This window comes from Prionailurus viverrinus, chromosome E2 (assembly GCF_022837055.1).
Source record: "Prionailurus viverrinus isolate Anna chromosome E2, UM_Priviv_1.0, whole genome shotgun sequence".
NCBI classification, from domain to species: domain Eukaryota; kingdom Metazoa; phylum Chordata; class Mammalia; order Carnivora; family Felidae; genus Prionailurus; species Prionailurus viverrinus.
The window spans coordinates 42,462,985-42,481,340 of record NC_062575.1 but is presented as its reverse complement, the minus strand read 5'-3'; the positions used below and the strand labels follow the sequence as shown (position 1 = coordinate 42,481,340).

The following is an 18,356-nucleotide window of genomic DNA, read 5'->3' as shown; positions in this document are numbered from 1 at the left end:
CCCGTCTTCATCTGGAACCATCCCTGAGCCTGCTGAGAATACAGTGGGGCGCCTGGCACTGGCCGTGGGGCAGGACCCAGGGCGCCTGTGACCGCCTGCCCCTCTTCCCAGGTGGGGAGCGCAGCTTTGTCACCAGGACTTCATCACTCCCGTCACTCGGCTCCGTCAGCCAGTAGGTCCCCACAGCTGGATGCAGCCCGTCCTGTCAAAGCTGTACGTGGCCCATCTCTTAGCATTCACCCTCATTTTTTCCAGGTCCTGGTGCCCTGCAAGGGAAGCTTGTCAAGCAATGTTCAGTCTACATGTCAGTTTGAGTCCTATATTTTGGTACCAGTGGAAGAACACTTTCAGACCTTGAATGGAAAGGTATTCATCTCTTTTTGGGTCGCCCTGAGTCACTCAGTGCTTGGGAGGTGGGAGGGGGGGAGGAGGGCAGGGAGACCTGCTTCTCACCCTGTCCCATCTGTGTTAAGTGGTGGCTCTGACACACACACACAGCAGCAGCCCCGTGGTGTGGGAGGAGATACTAGTCATGAGCAGGGCCTGGCTAGACCTCTGCCTGGGACAGGGAGGGGGTGGGGTGGGGAGGGCGGGCATCTCTCCCTCAGCCCGTGGGCCTCTTGCTGATAAGTGCTCCTGAGAGCTCATTGGTTTCCGGGCCACAAACTGGACATCAGGGATGAATTTTAAATCTTTAAAAAACACGGTTTTGAAATCATCTCAAACCTACAGGAAGTTTCAGTAAAGTACAAGGAACTCTCATATACTCTTCCCCCAGCCAGCTCAACTGTTAGCATTTTGGCCCCATTTGTTTCGTCTGTCCCTCTCTCCCATCCCCCACACACTATCATTACTTTTTCGGAACCTTTTTCAGAAAAAGTAAGTGTGAGTTACAGACACCACGTCCCTTTATTCTAAAACGTGGATTTCCTGCATCATCACAGCAGAGTGATCACAATCCAGAAATTTAATAATAGGATACTGTTCAATATTTACCATCAATAGGATACTGTCCTCATACAAACTGTGCTAATGATACAAATAGTTATTCCCTTTTATAGAAAAAACTTTTTTTTTTCTTTTTAGATCCAGGATCATGCAATGCATTCAGTTGTTGGTCTTTTTAGTTTTCTTCGATTTGGAACAGTCCTCAGGCTGTCTTTGTCTTTCGTGACATTGACAGTTATGTTTTGCTTTGTAGACTGTTCCTCGGCATGGGGTTCTCAGAGGTTTCCTCATGGTGGGAAGGGTGTTTCATCTTTCTCAGTGTATCGTGACCGGAGACATGTTGTCTGTCTCATTGTTGATGTTTAACTTTGGGGTCTATGTTTTCATTCATTATTTATTTTGAGAGAGAGAGATTGAAAGGCAGAGGGGGAGAGGGGATCCTAAGCAGGTTCCATCCTGTCAGCGCAGAGCTGGACGCGGGGTTCGACCCCACCAACCGTGAGACACGACCTGGGCCGAAATCAAGAGTCGGATGCTGAACCAACTGAGCCACCCAAATGCCCTGCATTTTCTTATTTTTTAGGTTGAGATAGAAAGATTCTGAGACGGGGAGGTCCGTTCCTCGCCAGGCCTGGCGTGGGTCCAGGTGCACTGGTGTTGGTGCTGTGGCTTGGTCCCTCGGACCCGGCAGCCAGGGCTCGTCAGCCCTGTGGTGGGAGGGGAGGGACGGGACACAGGGTCACCGGTGCACCAGCCCGGGGTCAGCAGCCCTGTTAGCCCTGCTGGTCACTGTGAGTTTGTTCTCTTTGAGGAATCCAAATCCACACAGAGAACATGGGAGTCAGGCTTATGGCTTGTCTGCCTGGGCACCCCGGCCACGGCCAGAGTGGTGAATGTGGGCAGGACTGCCGCATGCATGCTGGATCATTCTAGAAGAGCCTTCTTCCTTCCTCCTTTCCCAGAGGCACAGGTTTTCTTCTGCTCTGAGAGCAGCATGTTTCTCTGCCACAATATTTAAAAAGGATCAGAGTACTAAGGAGCCGCAGCTGCAGGGTGAGCAAAGGGGAAAGAAAACAGTTTTGTATCAAAAAGCAAAACAGAAGAGTATTCATGCGTGCCACCCCCCCCCCCACCCCGCCCCACTGCAAACCCACACTGGAGTGAAGGCGGGAAGGTTAGAAGTGCGCTGTAGGGGCCAGGCTGAGAGCGGATGGACGGGCACCACCGGCTGTGGGTGCAGGGACGCCTTTCTTGTTCCAGGATGTCTTTATACAAGGAAACAGGATCAAATTAGGAGCCGGCTTCGCCTGTCTTCTCTCAGTGCCCATTCTCTTTGAAGAAACTTTCTACAATGAGAAAGAAGAAAGTTTCAGCATACTGTGTATAGCCCACCCTTTGGAAAAGAGAGAGAGTTCAGGTATTCTGGGAGAAAACCCCTTTCTCCTGATTTGGAGAATTGTGTTTCTTGAGCTTCCTCCTGACAAAGCTGTTATTAACATCCTATAAACTATTCAAGAGCCCACTGGAAACCTGCATAACGTTATAGTAACTCCCCCAGGACTTAATCAAAAAGTCATCCAGAGCCAAGACAATGTGGCTTGGGTCTGCCATGTATGGTTGCACAGGTTGGACGTTACCCAACTCCGGGAGGCAATATTGATGTAGATCTCTGTGTGAATGTCGCCCCCTGGAGTTGTGCAGAACGGGAGTCCTGGCTTGGACTGGGCCTCAGCTTTAGAGCTGCTCTTTACTGTTATTGCCCTCCAGCTTCACTATTGTGCCTCTCTGAGAGTCATTCAAAAAAAATTTTTTTTTGAATGTTTATTTATTTCTGAGAGAGAAAAAGAGCATGAGTGGGGGAGGGGCAGAGAGAGAGGGAGACACAGAATCCGAAGCAGGCTCCAGGCTCCGAGCTGTCAGCACAGAGCCTGACGTGGGGCTTGAACTCACGGACCATGAGATCATGACCTGAGCCAAAGTCGGTCGCTCAACCGACTGAGCCACCCAGGCACCCCAAGAGAGCTAATTATTTTTAATAAATAATAATTCTTCAGTTGTTCCAGGAAATCGAGATAACAGTGTGCCAGATGTGCTCTGAGGCCTTTATTGTTAGGAGTCAGGGCTTCCTCACCAAGAGCCTCATGGGTCATGCCCATGGTCCCAAATTGTTTTGTCCAAGGAAAGGGCTTCAAGAGGACCGGGCTCTCTGGACCCTGAGCTGTCCTGTAACTGGGCTGCTCTTGGGTAGAATCTTGAAATAATTCCTATCCTCCTCTGGGAGATGGGGCTCCAGATCCTGGGGAAGCAGGGCAAAGGATGTGGTACTTGCCCCATTAGGAAACTGTGAAGGCTTCAGCCATTCTGACCCTCTGCTTCTTTTTCAGAAGAGCCTTCAACATCTTCAGATCCCTTTTCCCTGAAAACCATCGAAGATGTGAGAGAGTTTTTGGGAAGACACGCGGAGAGATTTGATAGGAGCATTGCCTCTTTCCAGCGAACATTCCGGGAATGTGAAAGAAAGAGCCTGCGTCATCACATAGTCAGTAGCTGCGTCTTGCTTTGCCAGACATGCTCTGTTTCAGGCCAGTTCAAGAGCACGGGGATCCCTCTCAGTTCACTCTGAAACTTTGCTGCCTCCGCTGTTGGAAGTTTTGTTTAAATGTTTCTCTCTAACTCTGAAAGTAGTACAAGCCACCGGAGAACGCTTGAACATGACAAATATAAAGATGAATATTATTATCACCTATGTTAACCCCAGAGGAAATTTTCTCCTGCCCTTCATGCATATACAGCTAAAAAAAAAAAAAAAAAAAAAAAAAAATTGAAAAAAAATCACATAATTTATTTGATAAGCTTGTATTAGGACTTCAATACAGGAAATGCATCTTGCGAGATGTTCTCACTCCGGGACACATTACACGTTCTGGGTTTTGTGTCGTGGCCTCGGACTGTGAGAGTGACCGGTTTCTCTGTGTTGCACAGGACTCGGTGAATGCTCTCTACACCAAATGCCTCCAGCAGCTTCTGAGGGACTCTCACCTGGTAAGCAGCAGGATCTCTGAGAGAGAGAACTACGGTTTGCCCACATGCCGATCTAAGCCCTTTAACGGTGGTACCTTCTTGTTCCGCAGAAAATGCTTGCCAAGCAGGAGGCCCAGATGAACCTGCTGAAGCAGGCGGTGGAGGTAAGAGGTCAGGGCGGCGAGGGGCGAGAAGGCAGCGGTGCCAGGGGGCGCTCCTTGTCACCTCTGCACACCCCAAACGGGGGTCTGTTCGTTGATTCCACAGATGTACGTCCAGCACGATATTTATGACCTGATCTTTAAATATGTGGGGACCATGGAGGCAAGCGAGGTAGGTTCTAAATCGCCGTCATCCCGGTTGGAAGCCGCCTTCGAAACTTTTTAAGAAATCTGAAGCCTCGTTAAAAATCTGTTGTTAGGATGCTGCCTTTAACAAAATCACAAGAAGCCTTCAGGATCTTCAGCAGAAGGATATTGGTGTGAAACCTGAGTGCAGGTAAGGGTATGAGCTGCAGGATCTCGGCGTCCTCAGCGGCGGGGGGCCGCTTCTTCTGGAAGCAGGGCTCTCAGTGGCAGGGGCCGCACGCTGGTTTGACTTAATCCATACTGAGGAGCAGTGCGGGGTATTTGTGACCAGAGATAAAGGGCCGAGGTTGGCAGATGAGTGTTTTGTGGCTGTCACCCTCCTGCACCTGTCATGCCAGCTGGTTGGGAGCTCCAGGGCGGGATTTGGCACAGCTGGTCTCTTGGCAGGCCCACCGCTCGCCCAGGTGGGTCCTGTGTGTGGGCGTCTCTCCTCACCTGCCTGTCTGAGGGAGGCCTGTCAGAGAGGCACTGGCTTTTGAGTTAATTTCCGTTCCATTAAGATACAAAACTATCTAAAGTGGTTATGTTTAAACTGTTTTAACCCCTTGGAGCTATTTCACTCTAGGGCTGAGGACTCTTTTTTTTCCCCCCTAATTTTCTGGTGCAGCTATAATATCATTTTGCATACTGAGTGGGACATTCAGAGGTGTTGAGTTTTGCCACTGACCTGAGTCAGATTGCTTCTGAGTTTCTGTGTGTGTTTTCCGTTACTTACAGTTTGTGGGAAGCAGTGTAATAGGCCAGGGAAGAAGGGCCCTTACGCTGTGGTCTTAAGTTGTCACTTTCCAAATTTTTTCACAGCTTCAACATACCTCGTGCAAAGAGAGAGCTGGCTCAGCTGAACAAATGCACCTCTCCGCAGCAGAAGCTGGTTTGTTTGCGGAAGGTGGTACAGCTAATTACACAGTCTCCCAGCCAGAGAGGTTTGTGCTTGGGGCAGGGGGCCGGCCGGGGCGTAGATACATCCACATGCAGATCTGTCAAGGAGCAGTGTTCTCTTATTTGTTTTTAAGTTTATTTTAATGTTTATTCATTTTTTGAGGGGGGGGGGGTGGAGAGAGAATGCGCTGGGGAGGGGCAGAGAGAGAGGGAGACACAGAATCCAAAGCAGGCTCCAGGCTCTGAGCTGTCCGCACAGGGCCCGATGCAGGGCTTGAACCCACGAACCATGAGATCATGACCTGAGCCGAAGTCAGCCACTTAACTGACTGAGCCACCCGGCACCCCGGAGCAGTGTTATCTTAAAGGATCATACAGATGGGCTCACGTGCAGCAGACTGTTCCAGCCTGAGCCCCCTGGAGTCTGCTCTGATGCGTGGGTGCCTCGTAATGGGGGTGAAGAGGTAGGTGAGGTATGATTCGGGCAAGAAAATGGTGGCAGAGAAGCAGCGGCCTCAAAAATGAGCCAGGCTGCCCCACACCTGCATGGACATCATGCAGCTGATACATAAATCAGAATCCAAGCTGCGTAGGTCCTTTGAGAACCTGACTTTGCGAAGTGAATGACACTGTCTGCTCGAGTCTGAACTTGCCTGGGTGCCGGAGCGTGTATGATTGACTTTAAACTTCCTATTGTGTGTTCTCTTGAACCTGTCACAGCACTGGGGCCGGGGGGGGGGGGGGGGGGGGCGGTATTCGTTTGGTCCAGTGCCGAATTGTCCACTGGCCCCTTCTGCAGTTGTGTTCCAGTCTGACAATGTTTGGTTGATAACATTCCTTGGCTAAAATTAAACACCTTTAATCTTAAAGAAAAATGAGCCAAGCTGGTGATGGGTACATGGGGGTTCGACTGTTCATTAGACCGCTCTTCCTAATTTTGTGTATGCTTAACATTTTCCATTATAAAAAGTAAAGCAAAATAAGCTAAGACGAAAAAAGGAAAGGGGAGTCATATCTGTGTGCCCAGATAGGGGATGCTTTTCAAAGCACTTCGAGTGAAATAAATGGGAGTGTATATGGTGCACTTCTGACAGCATTCCAGAAAAAGGAGGCGGCTGTATGTGCACGACGGCGAGTTCCTAGACTGTCTCTGGAGAGGCAGGTGGGAAGCCACAGCAGTAGCGTCTGGGGGAAGAAGACTGCCTGGCAGGGATGGGAGAGACAGTCACAGACTGCTCTTTTGCGCTATTCGAGTTTTTAGAATGATTAGTGAATGGAGTCCTTAAAGTTTCGAAGTGGAAAAAATGGAAACGGGCTAAGTGTGAGCATTAGGATCTGCAGTACATAAAACGGAAATGATCTCAGGAGGGAAGAGGCTTTTCGAGGTGGCTCTGGGCACACCTCTGCCCACCTTCACTGACTCTAACCGTCCTGGAAGGTGGCGAGGGGTAGTCTGCTGGGAACCCCCTTCTTTTGCGCGTGTTCTGAGAATGCTAGGCATTCCCCTCAAATGTGACGTCTATTTAGGACACTGTAAAGAAAATCATAGAGTTGAGCCGCTCCCTGAGGCGTAGCCGTACTGGATTGTGGTTTTGTGGGCTGGATGATGGTGGGGAGTTGATATGCTTGTTGGTCTGTTTGAATCTCATGCTGGCTTCGAACATGTGTTTCCTTCCTGCAGTTAACTTGGAGACCATGTGTGCTGATGATCTGCTATCGGTCCTGTTATATTTGCTTGTGAAAACGGAGATCCCTAATTGGTAATATTTTCTGTTGAAATACGTTTTGAAAATGGCAAAATGGTTTTAGTCTAACTGCAGGAGATTGAGCGCCCCTTGTGAGTCCGTTGCTGTGCCTGCCCTACACCCGTTCTGGGGGGTGGCTATCATTCCACTTCCAGATGGGGAAACTGAGGCCCACAGAGCTTATGTTTCTTGTTCTGGAAGACACAGCTAGTCAGTGATGGAACAGGAAGCTGGCTTCAGTTCCGACTCCAAAGCCCATCCTCTTCCGATGGGAACCCCTGGTTCGCTTTACAGTAATCAGCTTTTTCAAAACTAGCATACTCCAGGAAAGGACCAGGTGGTTTTTCTTATTTTCCTAATTGCACACGCGCTAGAGGTTAAGGGGGTAGCAGTCATAGGTCCCCGGAGCTAACGGACTTCAGTCACTCACGCCAGCTTGAGTGACTGCACTGTTTGTGGAGAGGTGTGAATGGGATATACAACAATGAAACTGTTTTCTTCCTTTTGATAGGATGGCAAACCTGAGTTATATCAAAAACTTCAGATTTAGCAGCTCAGCAAAAGATGAATTGGGATACTGCCTGACCTCCATTGAGGCTGCGATCGAATATATTCGGCAAGGAAGCCTCTCCGTTAAGCCGCCTGTAAGATCCCTCCTGCCTGGCCTTTCTTTGTGGGTGTCAGGGCATGTTTGATAGGGTTCTGAGGTTGGGGGTGAGGAAGGGGATTCTTAAATGTCCCCCAAGAATGAGGCCTCTGTTGTCTAAGGGCTGTGAGACTTGACAGTCGCCTAGCAGACTGAAGTGCTAAAATTGGTTGTGAAAGTGGCAGATTACGACCGGGATTCACGTGGTTAAAATCCTGCTTCGTGAATCGTCACCATCCTCAAAAGCATAGGCAGGAGGGGGAAGCTAGAAACCATGAGTTTGGGTATGTAGGCAAGAGATGAGGTTATTAATAAATGCAATTTTAGGACTCAGTGGTCTTATTATTTTCTTGGCGAGCTTTGCTTAGGGGAAGTGATTATATTTCTACGTGAAATATGAGAATCTTAAACCAGGGTTGCATTGCTGACCTGTTTTCACCAGCCAGCAAAATGTGACCATACCCCCAGAAATCACAAAGTTGAAATTGGTAAAGTGAAGAGATTCCTGTATTACACACGAGGAGTCCTGAGGATTGAACACTCCCTTGATCTTAATTTTCTGCTGATGTCAGAATCTCCCAAAGTAATGATAAGTTAATATATCTGGAAAATACCCATAGGCCTGCCCAGACAGGCGCACTTGGGTAAAAACAGTTCCCCTGACTTCGTTCATTGTTAACATGTGTATGTGTTTTCCTGTCCTCCCATCCGTGTATACTTCACATAATTTATATCATATATGGCATTTTACACTGTTTTTCCCCAAAACAGTGGTCGTATTTTTTTCTGGTGAGAAAACCAATACTTGCTTACAAACAATATTTGCAATATACAGTTGACCCTTGAACAACGCAGGGATTAGAGTTGCTGACCCCCCGCGTGGTTGGAAATTGGTGTCTAACTTACGACTCCTCAAAAACTTAACTACGAGTAGTCTACTGTTGACCAGAAGCCTTACCAATAATGTAAATGGTCAATTAAGACATATTTGAGGGACACCTGGGTGGCTCAGTCAGTTAAGAGTCCGACTTCGGCTCAGGTCATGATCTCAGGGTTCACAAGTTCAAGCCCCGCATCCAGCTCTGTGCTGACAGCTCGGAGCCTGGAGCCTGCTTCGGATTCTGTGTCTCCCATTCTCTCTGCCCCTCCCTGCTTGTGCGCTCGCTCGCTCGCTCTCTCTCTCTCTCTCTCTCTCTCTCTTTCTCTCAAAAATAAATAAATAATTAACTAAAAACCTTAAAAAAAAAAAAAAAAGGAGAAAAAAACACCCTAAAAAAAAAAAAGACATATTTTGTATGTTGTACATATTCTATACCGTATCCTTAAAGTAAGCTGGAGAAGAGGAAAGCATTATTAAGAAAAACACAAGGCCGAGAAAACACATTTAGAGTACTGTGCTGTGTCTGTCGCCATGTAAGTGGACCCATACACTTCGAACCTGTGTTGTTCAAGGGCCAGGCCAGCTGTATAAAGTTGCAGTGAAGAGAATAAATACCTCTCATAAACTCACTAGCTGGAGATGACTTACTAACCTTTTGGTACGTATCTTTTTTCTGTGCCTATGCAATTATATTTTTAAGGAAAATTTGAGATTATGCTCCTCTTGTTGGCACGTAGGCTGATGGTAGGAATTGCCTGACATCCCTTGCGGGGTCAGAGGTGCTCCTGGTCACCTGGAGGGAGGTACTCGCCTCCTGAGGGTGCAGCTTCCCCCTTGCCGTCCCCATCCTGCACCATGGCCACCCTGATTGCTTACTTTCTGTGGTATGTAGGCAGGAAGCGCAGCACTTGAAGCCTTTGACCAGAGCGTAAGGAGGTGGCTGACCACAGAGCAGCAGTCAGCTTCCCACATCCACTTTGACTTCATACAGTGTCCCAACTGGGATCGGGAGAGGTTTTTGTTTGTTTGTTTGTTTGATTTTTATTTATTTAAGATTTTATTCTTAAGTAATCTCTACACCCAACACAGGGCTTGAACTCACAACCCCGAGATCCAGAGTCGCATGCTCCACCGACAGAGCCAGCCTGGTGCCCCTGGACTGGGGGGCATGTTGAGGGGTGGCCCTTCTTGTGCTGGTGTTGGCTTGAGCCTGATAACTTGTGTTAGCCCTGGGCAAGGCTGTCTCTCTAAGTTTATGTCCATTTCTTGTCTACACTGAAGACGATGCTGTATGTTTGACCTCTTGCTGGGAGTTTACGAGAAACAAATAGGGTATTTGAAAGTGCCTTTGTGAAGCAGAAGATGATCCTGGTGCCCTTAACTTGCTCTTCCAACACCCCTGCATCCGGGCATCTCTGTTTCCTGGTCCTCTGGTGCATCCCGCATGGATGGCCCCAAGGAAGGCCATTAGTTTGGGTGGGCAAGGTAGGGACACAGCCCAGTGTGCCCCTCTTGTCCGGGGTGTCTGACCCTGGTCCTGGTCCTGCCTTCCTGGGTGGGGGGTGGTTGGTCCTGTCAGATGTCGGGACAAGGTGTGCATCATCCTTACAGCTGGCCGTGAAGCCAGTCCCTTGGGTCTTGAGTGGGTCAGGCCTGAGAGATCCTTACCTTTATTGACAGAGCAGGTAGTGTGGCTTCCTTGTCTTTCGTGATGCCGGCACTGAGATTCTCCCGGTGGCGTTGCCTCGGCCTTAGCTGCTGACTGGATTCTTGTCAGCAGTGCAGTTCCATCTTGGAATGTGGGAGGCCACTGCCCTGTGTTGGTGTCCTTTCCTGGGGAAGGAGCTTAAGTGTATCTGCACACGGCGGGTGAGGTTTCTGAAAAGCATTAAGGACTAAGTATTAGTAAATCAAATTATGTTTTACTATTCCTTCTTTATATAACACGATGTTGTTTCACAGAAAGTTTACCCCCCAAGATATCATTGTACTTGAGGTGACCTTATATATGTTCTTTAAGCATAAAGACTTAAAAGTCTCGTAAATAAAGACTAGCTTCTTGCAAATGAGCATTACTGAGATGACTCTAGTTTAACCTGTGTAGACCAGAAAACGGGGAGCACTCTGTTCCAGCTCTGTGGGCTTCTGGTCTTTGTCTCTTTATTGAGCTTCTAATAAATAGTATTTACCCCTTTCCCAAATAGATCTGAGCTGATATGTGGTCTCTTCTGGTAGCTCATTTCTCCTTGAAGATTCAGGACCTCAGGGCTTGCCCCTCTTCATCACTGCCATTCATGTAGTTACCCAGAGTCGAGGAAGGGACCCCAGATTTACCTGAGCAACAATGTCTTTGACATTTCTCTGACATTAAGCTGCGTGGCCTATTAATCACTGAATAAAAACAGGTTGTTAGAGCCTTATATCGCCGATGGTAGGTGGGAGCAAAATGGCTCTCACCCTGAGGGGTTGGTGTGTGTTTGCCGGGTTAACCCTTTCAGGGCAGCTGGTGTGAGGGACCCACCCTGTCTGACAGAGGACCCCAGAAATGGGCCATCCCTTGAGGTGCTGTTGGCTCTGTCTTCAGCTGGATCTCTAAAGTCAGAACTTGTAGGGCCATCAAGGGCCTTCTCCCATAATTTTGTCAGGGTTTGGGGAGTTCTTCTAGCGGCAACTGGCTGGGGAAGACATCTCCCTTTACTTCCCACTGAAACTTCTGAGGAAGTTAATTTGTCATTAGTCAATTTGCAGGTGCTCCGGTGAGCATTGAAGTGTCTTGCTAGGGATTATTTCATAAAGTAAGGATGCAGTTTTAGGTTTTTGTAGCTAGGTAGATATTACCTGCAATACGAAGACCTGAGTTTATTATTTGGGGTGGACCCCGGTATGTTATAGGATTTGGGAACAGTGGCCATATTGTCTGCTATTTTCCGAAGTATGTTAGAAAGGCAAGACCCCTCTCTCTCCTGCTGGTTGACACTGGGAAGCGCAGAACAGCCTGTCAAATGGGTTTCTCGTCTGTATGCCCAGATAAAGTGGCAGGGGACAGGGCTAGGCAGGCGTTAGGACAGCAGTTTGAGAGGAGGAGGAGGAGGACAGGACAATCCAGGCTTCGATCTGGAGGGTGATGGTGTGTGCACGCTACATTCCACACTTAGCGATGACACATTCCACACACGGGTGCGCATCGGCAGCGTGCCGCCCCTCGCCCACGTCCCCACCGGGAAGGGACCATCACAGCTGCCGCTTCCTGTGGGGACAGACGGGAAGCGCTTCTCCCAGCCGGATGCGGATCTGCTGTCTGGCTCAGGGAGAGAGGCACTGCCGATCCTGTTCTGTGCAAAGTAGCAAGGACTGCTCCCGGGCTCTCCATTTTGAAGGATCTGCACTGACATCTTGTGACAAGTTGATAAAACAGATTGTTGGGTTTTTCCTGCAGGAGTCTGAAGGATTCGGTGACAGGCTGTTCCTGAAGCAGAGAATGAGCTTACTGTCTCAGATGACTTCAACTCCCATTGATTGTCTGTTTAAGGTAAGACACCCAAGACGTCCTTGTGGGCGCAGGTGTGTGAGGAACGTTTCATCTTTCTGCATCTCTGGGGTCTCTGCAGAATCCGTCAGGGCGGTCTGCTTGGTGAAACACCACGGTTCCTTTTGTGCTCCGGGTGGGTGGCCGGAATACTGAGCTTTTATGTCTGTCTACCTCCCCCCAGGTGTGCTGTGCCACAGCCGGGAGGGGCCAGCACACCAAGGGCACTGGGCCTCGCCGACAGCCCTCTGCCCGGCTGTCCTCTCTCCCCTCGGCAAAATACGACTTGTTCTCCGTGATCTGCCCTGTGGAGCCTCACTGGTGGCCTCTGCGGAGCTGACACCTCTCCTGGGCTCCAGGAGCCCCGTGTCGCCAGTGTTTGTGGGAGCTCGCCCCAGGCTGGGAGCTCAGCGCCCGGTGGTGGTTTCATCACTCATGCATTGAGCCCTGGGAGGCTGACAAGGTGCCCTGCTGGGTAGTTGGCGAGGGCTGAGTGAAGGCACACCTCCGGGAGCCTGTGGGTGCTTCTGGCTACCCAGAACCACACTGTGTTGGTGGAGCACCCCTGAGCCTCCCCGGGGGCAACGTGCTCCCAGGAACATCTCATCTCCTGAGAGGGGCGCATCCAGGAATCGCAGGGGTGAGCCCTGTAGGCCTGTTGGTTGATGGATCTCTTGCTAACTGCAGCCGTTCCCTTTCCCTCCAGACCAAGGCTCTGTTAGAATACAAGGGGACAGCACCGAGGGGTGTGCTAGTGAGGAGTCAGCGTCCACACTGAGGTTCAGGAGGTGTGGTCCTCCCCCACCGTTGGTTTGGGAATTTTGTCACGTCGTTGTTGTTTTCAATTACAGAAGATTTGTAACATTTCCAAAAGTGAACAGAGTATAAATGCACACCCACGGGGCTATCTTCGTCTTTTTTTGTCTCCACCCCCACCCGCTTGCCCTGTCCGCCAGGTTATTTTGAAACACATCCCAAAGAGCAAGTCGTGTCATTTATCTGTACAGAGATCCTGGCTTCTGTAAGGAAGCTCCAAAAATTCACGCCTTAAAAAGCAAGTAATTCCTTAAGATGGACATTATTTTTGATGTCACTTTTTAGCACATTGCCTCAGGTAACCAGAAAGAAGTGGAAAGACTTCTGAGCCAAGGTGACCAAGATAAAGATGCCGTCCAAAGGATGTGTCATCCTCTGTGCTTCTGCGATGACTGTGAGAAACTGGTCTCCGGGTAAGAAGGTCCCCGGGGAGGCCAGCAAGTGGCAGGGCAGGGCTTTCACGCTAGTTGTGCAGTTTTGAATAAAGACCTTCCCCTCCCTGCACTCCGCTTCTGCTGCTGTAAAGTGGAGACAAAAACACCCGCCTCTTTGGAGAATCAGATGGGATAAAGTTCGTAAAAATACTTGGCACTCTGCTGGGCGGGATGCCAGAGTAGGCAGGCACAGAGCCTGCCAAGCCTCAGAAAGTAGATCTTAGGATGGGAGGGATGTCAGTTTCTCCCAGTAACCCTTCGGGTTTCTCTTCCCTTCGTCAGGCTGTTTCCAGGCTGTGTCGCTGGATGTCATGGCCTAGAGGGGGTGGGTGGGGGGAGGGAGTCTACCAGCCACCTCACCCTGCAGGAGGTCAAGCAGGGACTGGATGATCTCTGGGAAGCTCTTAAAGAGACCCAGCTTGGCTCACACCCCTGAGATCTGTCTGCTAGCCCCAGGACCCTGGCATGTCCAGCATGGTAGGGAGAGGCTTTGCCCTTCTGTTCCAAGGATATATTTTCCTGTATCTTCCTCTTCTAGGAGGCTGAACGATCCCTCCATTGTCACTCCATTTTCCAGAGACGACAGGGGTCATACACCACTCCATGTGGCCGCCCTCTGTGGTATGTGGTTTTGCGTTGGCCTTTGGTTGGGCTTTTAAGGCAGAGGGATGGAGTGGGGGGTGGTTCAGCAGAGGCCTGACGGACAGGGCGGTGGAGTTGGGGGTGGAAGGGGCCGTGCCATGGGCCACTTCACCACCTTCTGTTGCTGAGGGGTGGACTGGAGCCGAGCCCCCTCCAGACACCCTACAGTGTCCTGAATCTGTAGAGTCTGACTTGATGTTAGCTCTGGTTCCTCGCGAGTAGAAAAACACTTCCTGGCATGTCTCCTGCCAGAGAAGAGAGTGAAATAACGGGGCTTCACATTTAGGCTTTGGAGAGCCTCTGCTCTTTCCTTCTCTGTGGTGCAATGCTTCTGTTCCCCAGGGCAGGCATCCCTCATTGACCTCCTGGTTTCCAAAGGCGCGGTGGTAAACGCCACGGACTATCACGGGTCTGCCCCGCTTCATCTCGCGTGCCAGAAGGGCTATCAGAGCGTGACGGTGAGCAGGGGAGCCACCCCCGGCTCAGCGTGCTGACCTCGTGGTCATGCGCCTGTGTCGCATCCTGGGTCTGCTGCAGCCTCAGGGAAAGGCTGTGCGTCTGAGCCTCAGGGGTCTCCCTGTGGGTCCATGGGACAAGACCCTTCGGTGTAGACCTGACACAACAGGATGGCTTCGGGGAAGGAGGGTGGGGCTCTAGGCCTTTTCCTTGAATGTCTCAGCGCTTCGCAGGGAAGGCTGGGAGTGATGGATCATTTTAACTGTAGTGGAGGGAGATGTGGTTGCAGTTGGAAACGGGCCACTTCCCCGTGGGGCTCCAGGCTATGCCTCCCGCGGGAAGCATGCACCTGCAGCGGCTGGGGGGGGGGGGGGGGCCGGGGCTCACCCAAATCTCTCCTCTCCTTTGGAAGCTGCTGCTGTTGCACTACAAAGCCAGCCCCGAGGTGCAGGACAACAATGGCAACACGCCTCTCCACCTGGCCTGCACCTACGGCCACGAAGACGTAAGTGGCGCTTCCCGCTCCCAGAGTAGCTGTTCTTTCCCTTTCTCGCTCCTGGAGAGAGGTGCACTTCCGATTGGTTTAACATCGTTAGTTTATGTCGATCGTTATTGGAACATTTGGCGTGCAATTTCTTTTTAATTAAAAACATCTTAAATTTATTGCAGATGTTCTACTGAAATAACAGAAATCTAAACTTTAATTGCCCGTTAGCTTATCCTGAAATTAAATCATTGTCACTCATCCCCACGGCCATCTGGTTCTTACCTTTGTTCGTATTCAGTTTTTATGTTTTGGGGTTTGGAACAATAGCAAAAATTCTATCATTTCTGTCTCCACTTAACATTTAACTGTGTGTGTGTTATTTTGCCATAGCCACTCTGTCTCCGTCTTCTCTGTGTGGTAACACAGGGGTGGGTTTATACAGGTTGAGGCCGGATTAGGTGGTTGATGTGCAAAAAAACAAGATCATACCCTACACGTCTTTATGCAACTTTTTCTTTTTTAAGTTTATTTATTTTGAGAGAGGGCAGGGGGAGGGGGGAAAAAAAGACAGGGAGAGAGAGAATCCAAGCGGGCTCTGCACTGACAGTGCGGAGCCCGACGCGGGACTCGAACTCACGAACCATGAGATCGCGACCTGAGCCGAAATCAAGAGTCAGATGCTTAACCAACTGAGCCACCCAGGTACCCCTATGCAACTTACTTCATTACCACTGCATCATGGAAATCCTGTAGGTCAGTAAATGTAGATCCAGCCCGTTCTTTAATCACTATCCAGTGATCTGTTACATGTGTGGTGTCTGTGTCCCCAAGACCGCCCGTTGGTTCAGTACTTTGCTAGGACGACTGAGAGGACTCAGCATATGGTCATATTGCTATGATTGATTATAGCAAAAGGACACAAAGCACAGTCACCACAGGGAAATGTGAGTGGGTGAAGTCTGGAGGACCCCAGGTGCAAGCTTCAAAGCGTCCTGTCTCCAGGGAGACACGCAGGCCATACTTGGTTCATCCAGCCGTGAGTTACAACAGCAAATATGAAGTGCTGTCTACCAGGAAAGCTCATTAGGGACTCTAGGCCCAAGGTTTTATTGGAAGCCAGTCAGGTGAATACCCTCTGCCTGGCACATACCTGAATTCCAGACTCCTGGAAGGAAAGCAGGTGTTCAGCATAAACCACATTGTTGCACGATTTAGACGCAATGAGCCACTCTTAACGCATTAGGGGACTGGGAACACTCCCCAAATCCAAGCTCTCCAGGAACGTTGCAAGTCAAGGGCCAATGTTGCAAGCATTCAAGGGATAGCGGTCTCATGCCTGCTATGGTCACTCCTCTCTGCACATGGACACATCACAATTTATTCAGCCTTTTTGTACTGATTGGCAGTTGGGTTCTTTAGAAAAAATGATGTGTCCTGATGAGGTAACCCGGAAGGAACCTTTGAGGTCTGTCTGTTCCCGCACACTTGCTTGGTGAGCGGAGCCCAGATTCCCCTGGGACGTGGACTGAGGCTGTGGAATCCACAGACGTCGCCCAAGGCTCAGCGTGTGACTTAACGGTGGCATTTCCCGCTCTCTTTGCAGTGTGTGAAGGCTCTGGTCTACTATGACGTGCAGTCATGCAGACTGGATATTGGTAACGAGAAAGGAGACACTCCACTCCACATAGCTGCACGTTGGGGCTACCAAGGCATCATAGAGACCTTGCTACAAAATGGAGCATCCACAGAGATCCAGAACAGACTGAAAGAAACACCCCTCAAGTGTGCCCTAAACTCAAAGGTAGCTTTTTTCATCTCCGAGCATCAATATGACTTTAAAACAAAAAAAAAATCAATGTCCAGAGATTAGCTCTTGGCCGCACTGGACAAACTGCACGCTAGTGCCTGAGAACAGAGCTTGGCCTGCACCCTGTCTGCTGCATTTGGGGCCTGGTGGCTAATGGGTCTTACTTATTTATATTGTTTTGAGCGTCACTCGCGTATTTTGTCCATGTTGTTCCAAGAGCTGCTTGCTGCAGAGTCTGCCCCGACCCCGAGTGCTGTGGGTTTATGAGCAGACAGAGCGGGGGGAATAGGACAATGGCTCTGGCCGTGAGAAGCAGGGATGGGGGGCCCGGGGCATGGAGGCAGTGAGCGTCGGAGCTCTGTCTTCCTGTTACTTCATTCTAACAGCTTTATTCTCTTTTGGCCAGTTTTGAACATCGTTGCGTATGGTTTCTTTCCTCAATGGCTCACGAATGAGCGATTCCTTTCCTGTTAGTAATTTCTGGGAACACGGAGTGTGGTCAGAGTGCTCGGCTCGTGGGCGGGTGGGGAACGAGGGATGTACAGAGGCCGGCTCTCTGTGCCTCTCCTCTTGCAGCCGCTCTGGCTGAAGAGACACCTTCAGAGAAGCACGGTTGGCCCGCTGGCCAGGGCAGCAGAAGGCTGAGGCCGTCACACTGCACCCAGAACATCACGGATTTGCAGTCATGTCAGCGATTCTGTGTTAATATGGGTCTCCAGCCACTTCCCTTTGCCCAGGCTCTGCTCTCTGCCCCTTAACATTTCACTGGCCTCTTACACAATTGCCATCTGTCTTCCAGGGCGTTCTCTCAGTGTTCCGGTCTTTTTCTAGGGGAGCGGTTTTTGTTTTTCAGCCACTTTATTGAGGTACAATTGACATACAAAAAGCTGAACTTCTTTAATATATACAATTCAGTGGGGTACACACAGACCGGCTCTGTAACCCACGCCATGGACGTACTCATCACCTCCAGATCTTTCCTCCCGCCCTCTTGATTTGTCGTTACTATTGTCATTATTTTGTGTGTGTCATAAAAACACAACGTAAGATCAGGAGCAGTTTTTGAAGGTTTAAATCCCCACTCCTCACCCCAGAGGGCCTCAGCCATGCTTCCTGTGCACTCGCGGGGTCTCGGGCTCTGTGGCGGCCAGAGCTGATGGGATGGGCGATGCCACCCTTGGCCTGAGGTGTCCGTGAGCAGCAGAGAGCTCTCCCGCCGCTGTACTCCCTTCTAGAAGGATATGTGTAGAGAGAAGGGCAGACCGCCTTCTTGGCTCAGCTGTGATCGGTTCCTGCCCGAGACCCGGGGGTGCCAGTGGAAAGGTCACACTTTGTGTCTGTGGACAAACAGCCCAGGGGCCCCTTCTGTTCCTGGACTTCTCTTGTCCTCTGAGCCCATTCATGGAAAGCCCCAGCTGGTAGACAGCAGGAACAGAGGGGTGGCAGCAGGAAGCCCATGCTTAGTCAGTGTGATCCTGAGTGAGCTCCTGCCCGTTCAGGCTGTGGTTTCTCTGTCCCTCCAAGGGTGTGGTTGGGCCGCGTGACCTTCCGAGGGGATGGGCAGGCAGCAGGGCATATGGGTGATGATGCTCTGGCAGCCTTCCTCGTTCAGTATCTTCCATATCCCCTTCTCCTCCTAGATTCTGTCAATAATGGAAGCCCGTCATTTGTCCTTCGAGAAGAGGAGGAAGTCTTCCGAGG

The 18,356-nt window shown here is 50.2% G+C and overlaps 1 protein-coding gene across 4 annotated transcripts in view; it reads left to right on the top strand.

Annotated features, from left to right (window-relative positions):
• ANKRD27 (ankyrin repeat domain 27) overlaps window positions 1-18,356 on the top strand; it is a 52,726-nt gene that overhangs the window by 17,356 nt on the left and 17,014 nt on the right. For 3 of the 4 annotated variants that reach the window (XM_047834406.1, XM_047834405.1, XM_047834407.1), the window contains exons 3-19: window positions 256-366; window positions 2,209-2,365; window positions 3,333-3,487; window positions 3,931-3,990; window positions 4,080-4,133; window positions 4,237-4,302; window positions 4,391-4,467; window positions 5,139-5,260; window positions 6,898-6,976; window positions 7,473-7,605; window positions 11,924-12,016; window positions 13,115-13,242; window positions 13,802-13,884; window positions 14,248-14,363; window positions 14,774-14,866; window positions 16,452-16,649; window positions 18,296-18,355. In XM_047834406.1, the coding sequence (XP_047690362.1) occupies window positions 256-366; window positions 2,209-2,365; window positions 3,333-3,487; window positions 3,931-3,990; window positions 4,080-4,133; window positions 4,237-4,302; window positions 4,391-4,467; window positions 5,139-5,260; window positions 6,898-6,976; window positions 7,473-7,605; window positions 11,924-12,016; window positions 13,115-13,242; window positions 13,802-13,884; window positions 14,248-14,363; window positions 14,774-14,866; window positions 16,452-16,649; window positions 18,296-18,355 (1,785 nt within the window). The remainder of the gene's footprint in view (window positions 1-255; window positions 367-2,208; window positions 2,366-3,332; window positions 3,488-3,930; window positions 3,991-4,079; window positions 4,134-4,236; window positions 4,303-4,390; window positions 4,468-5,138; window positions 5,261-6,897; window positions 6,977-7,472; window positions 7,606-11,923; window positions 12,017-13,114; window positions 13,243-13,801; window positions 13,885-14,247; window positions 14,364-14,773; window positions 14,867-16,451; window positions 16,650-18,295; window position 18,356) is intronic. The other variant, XM_047834408.1, reaches the window with a different exon arrangement.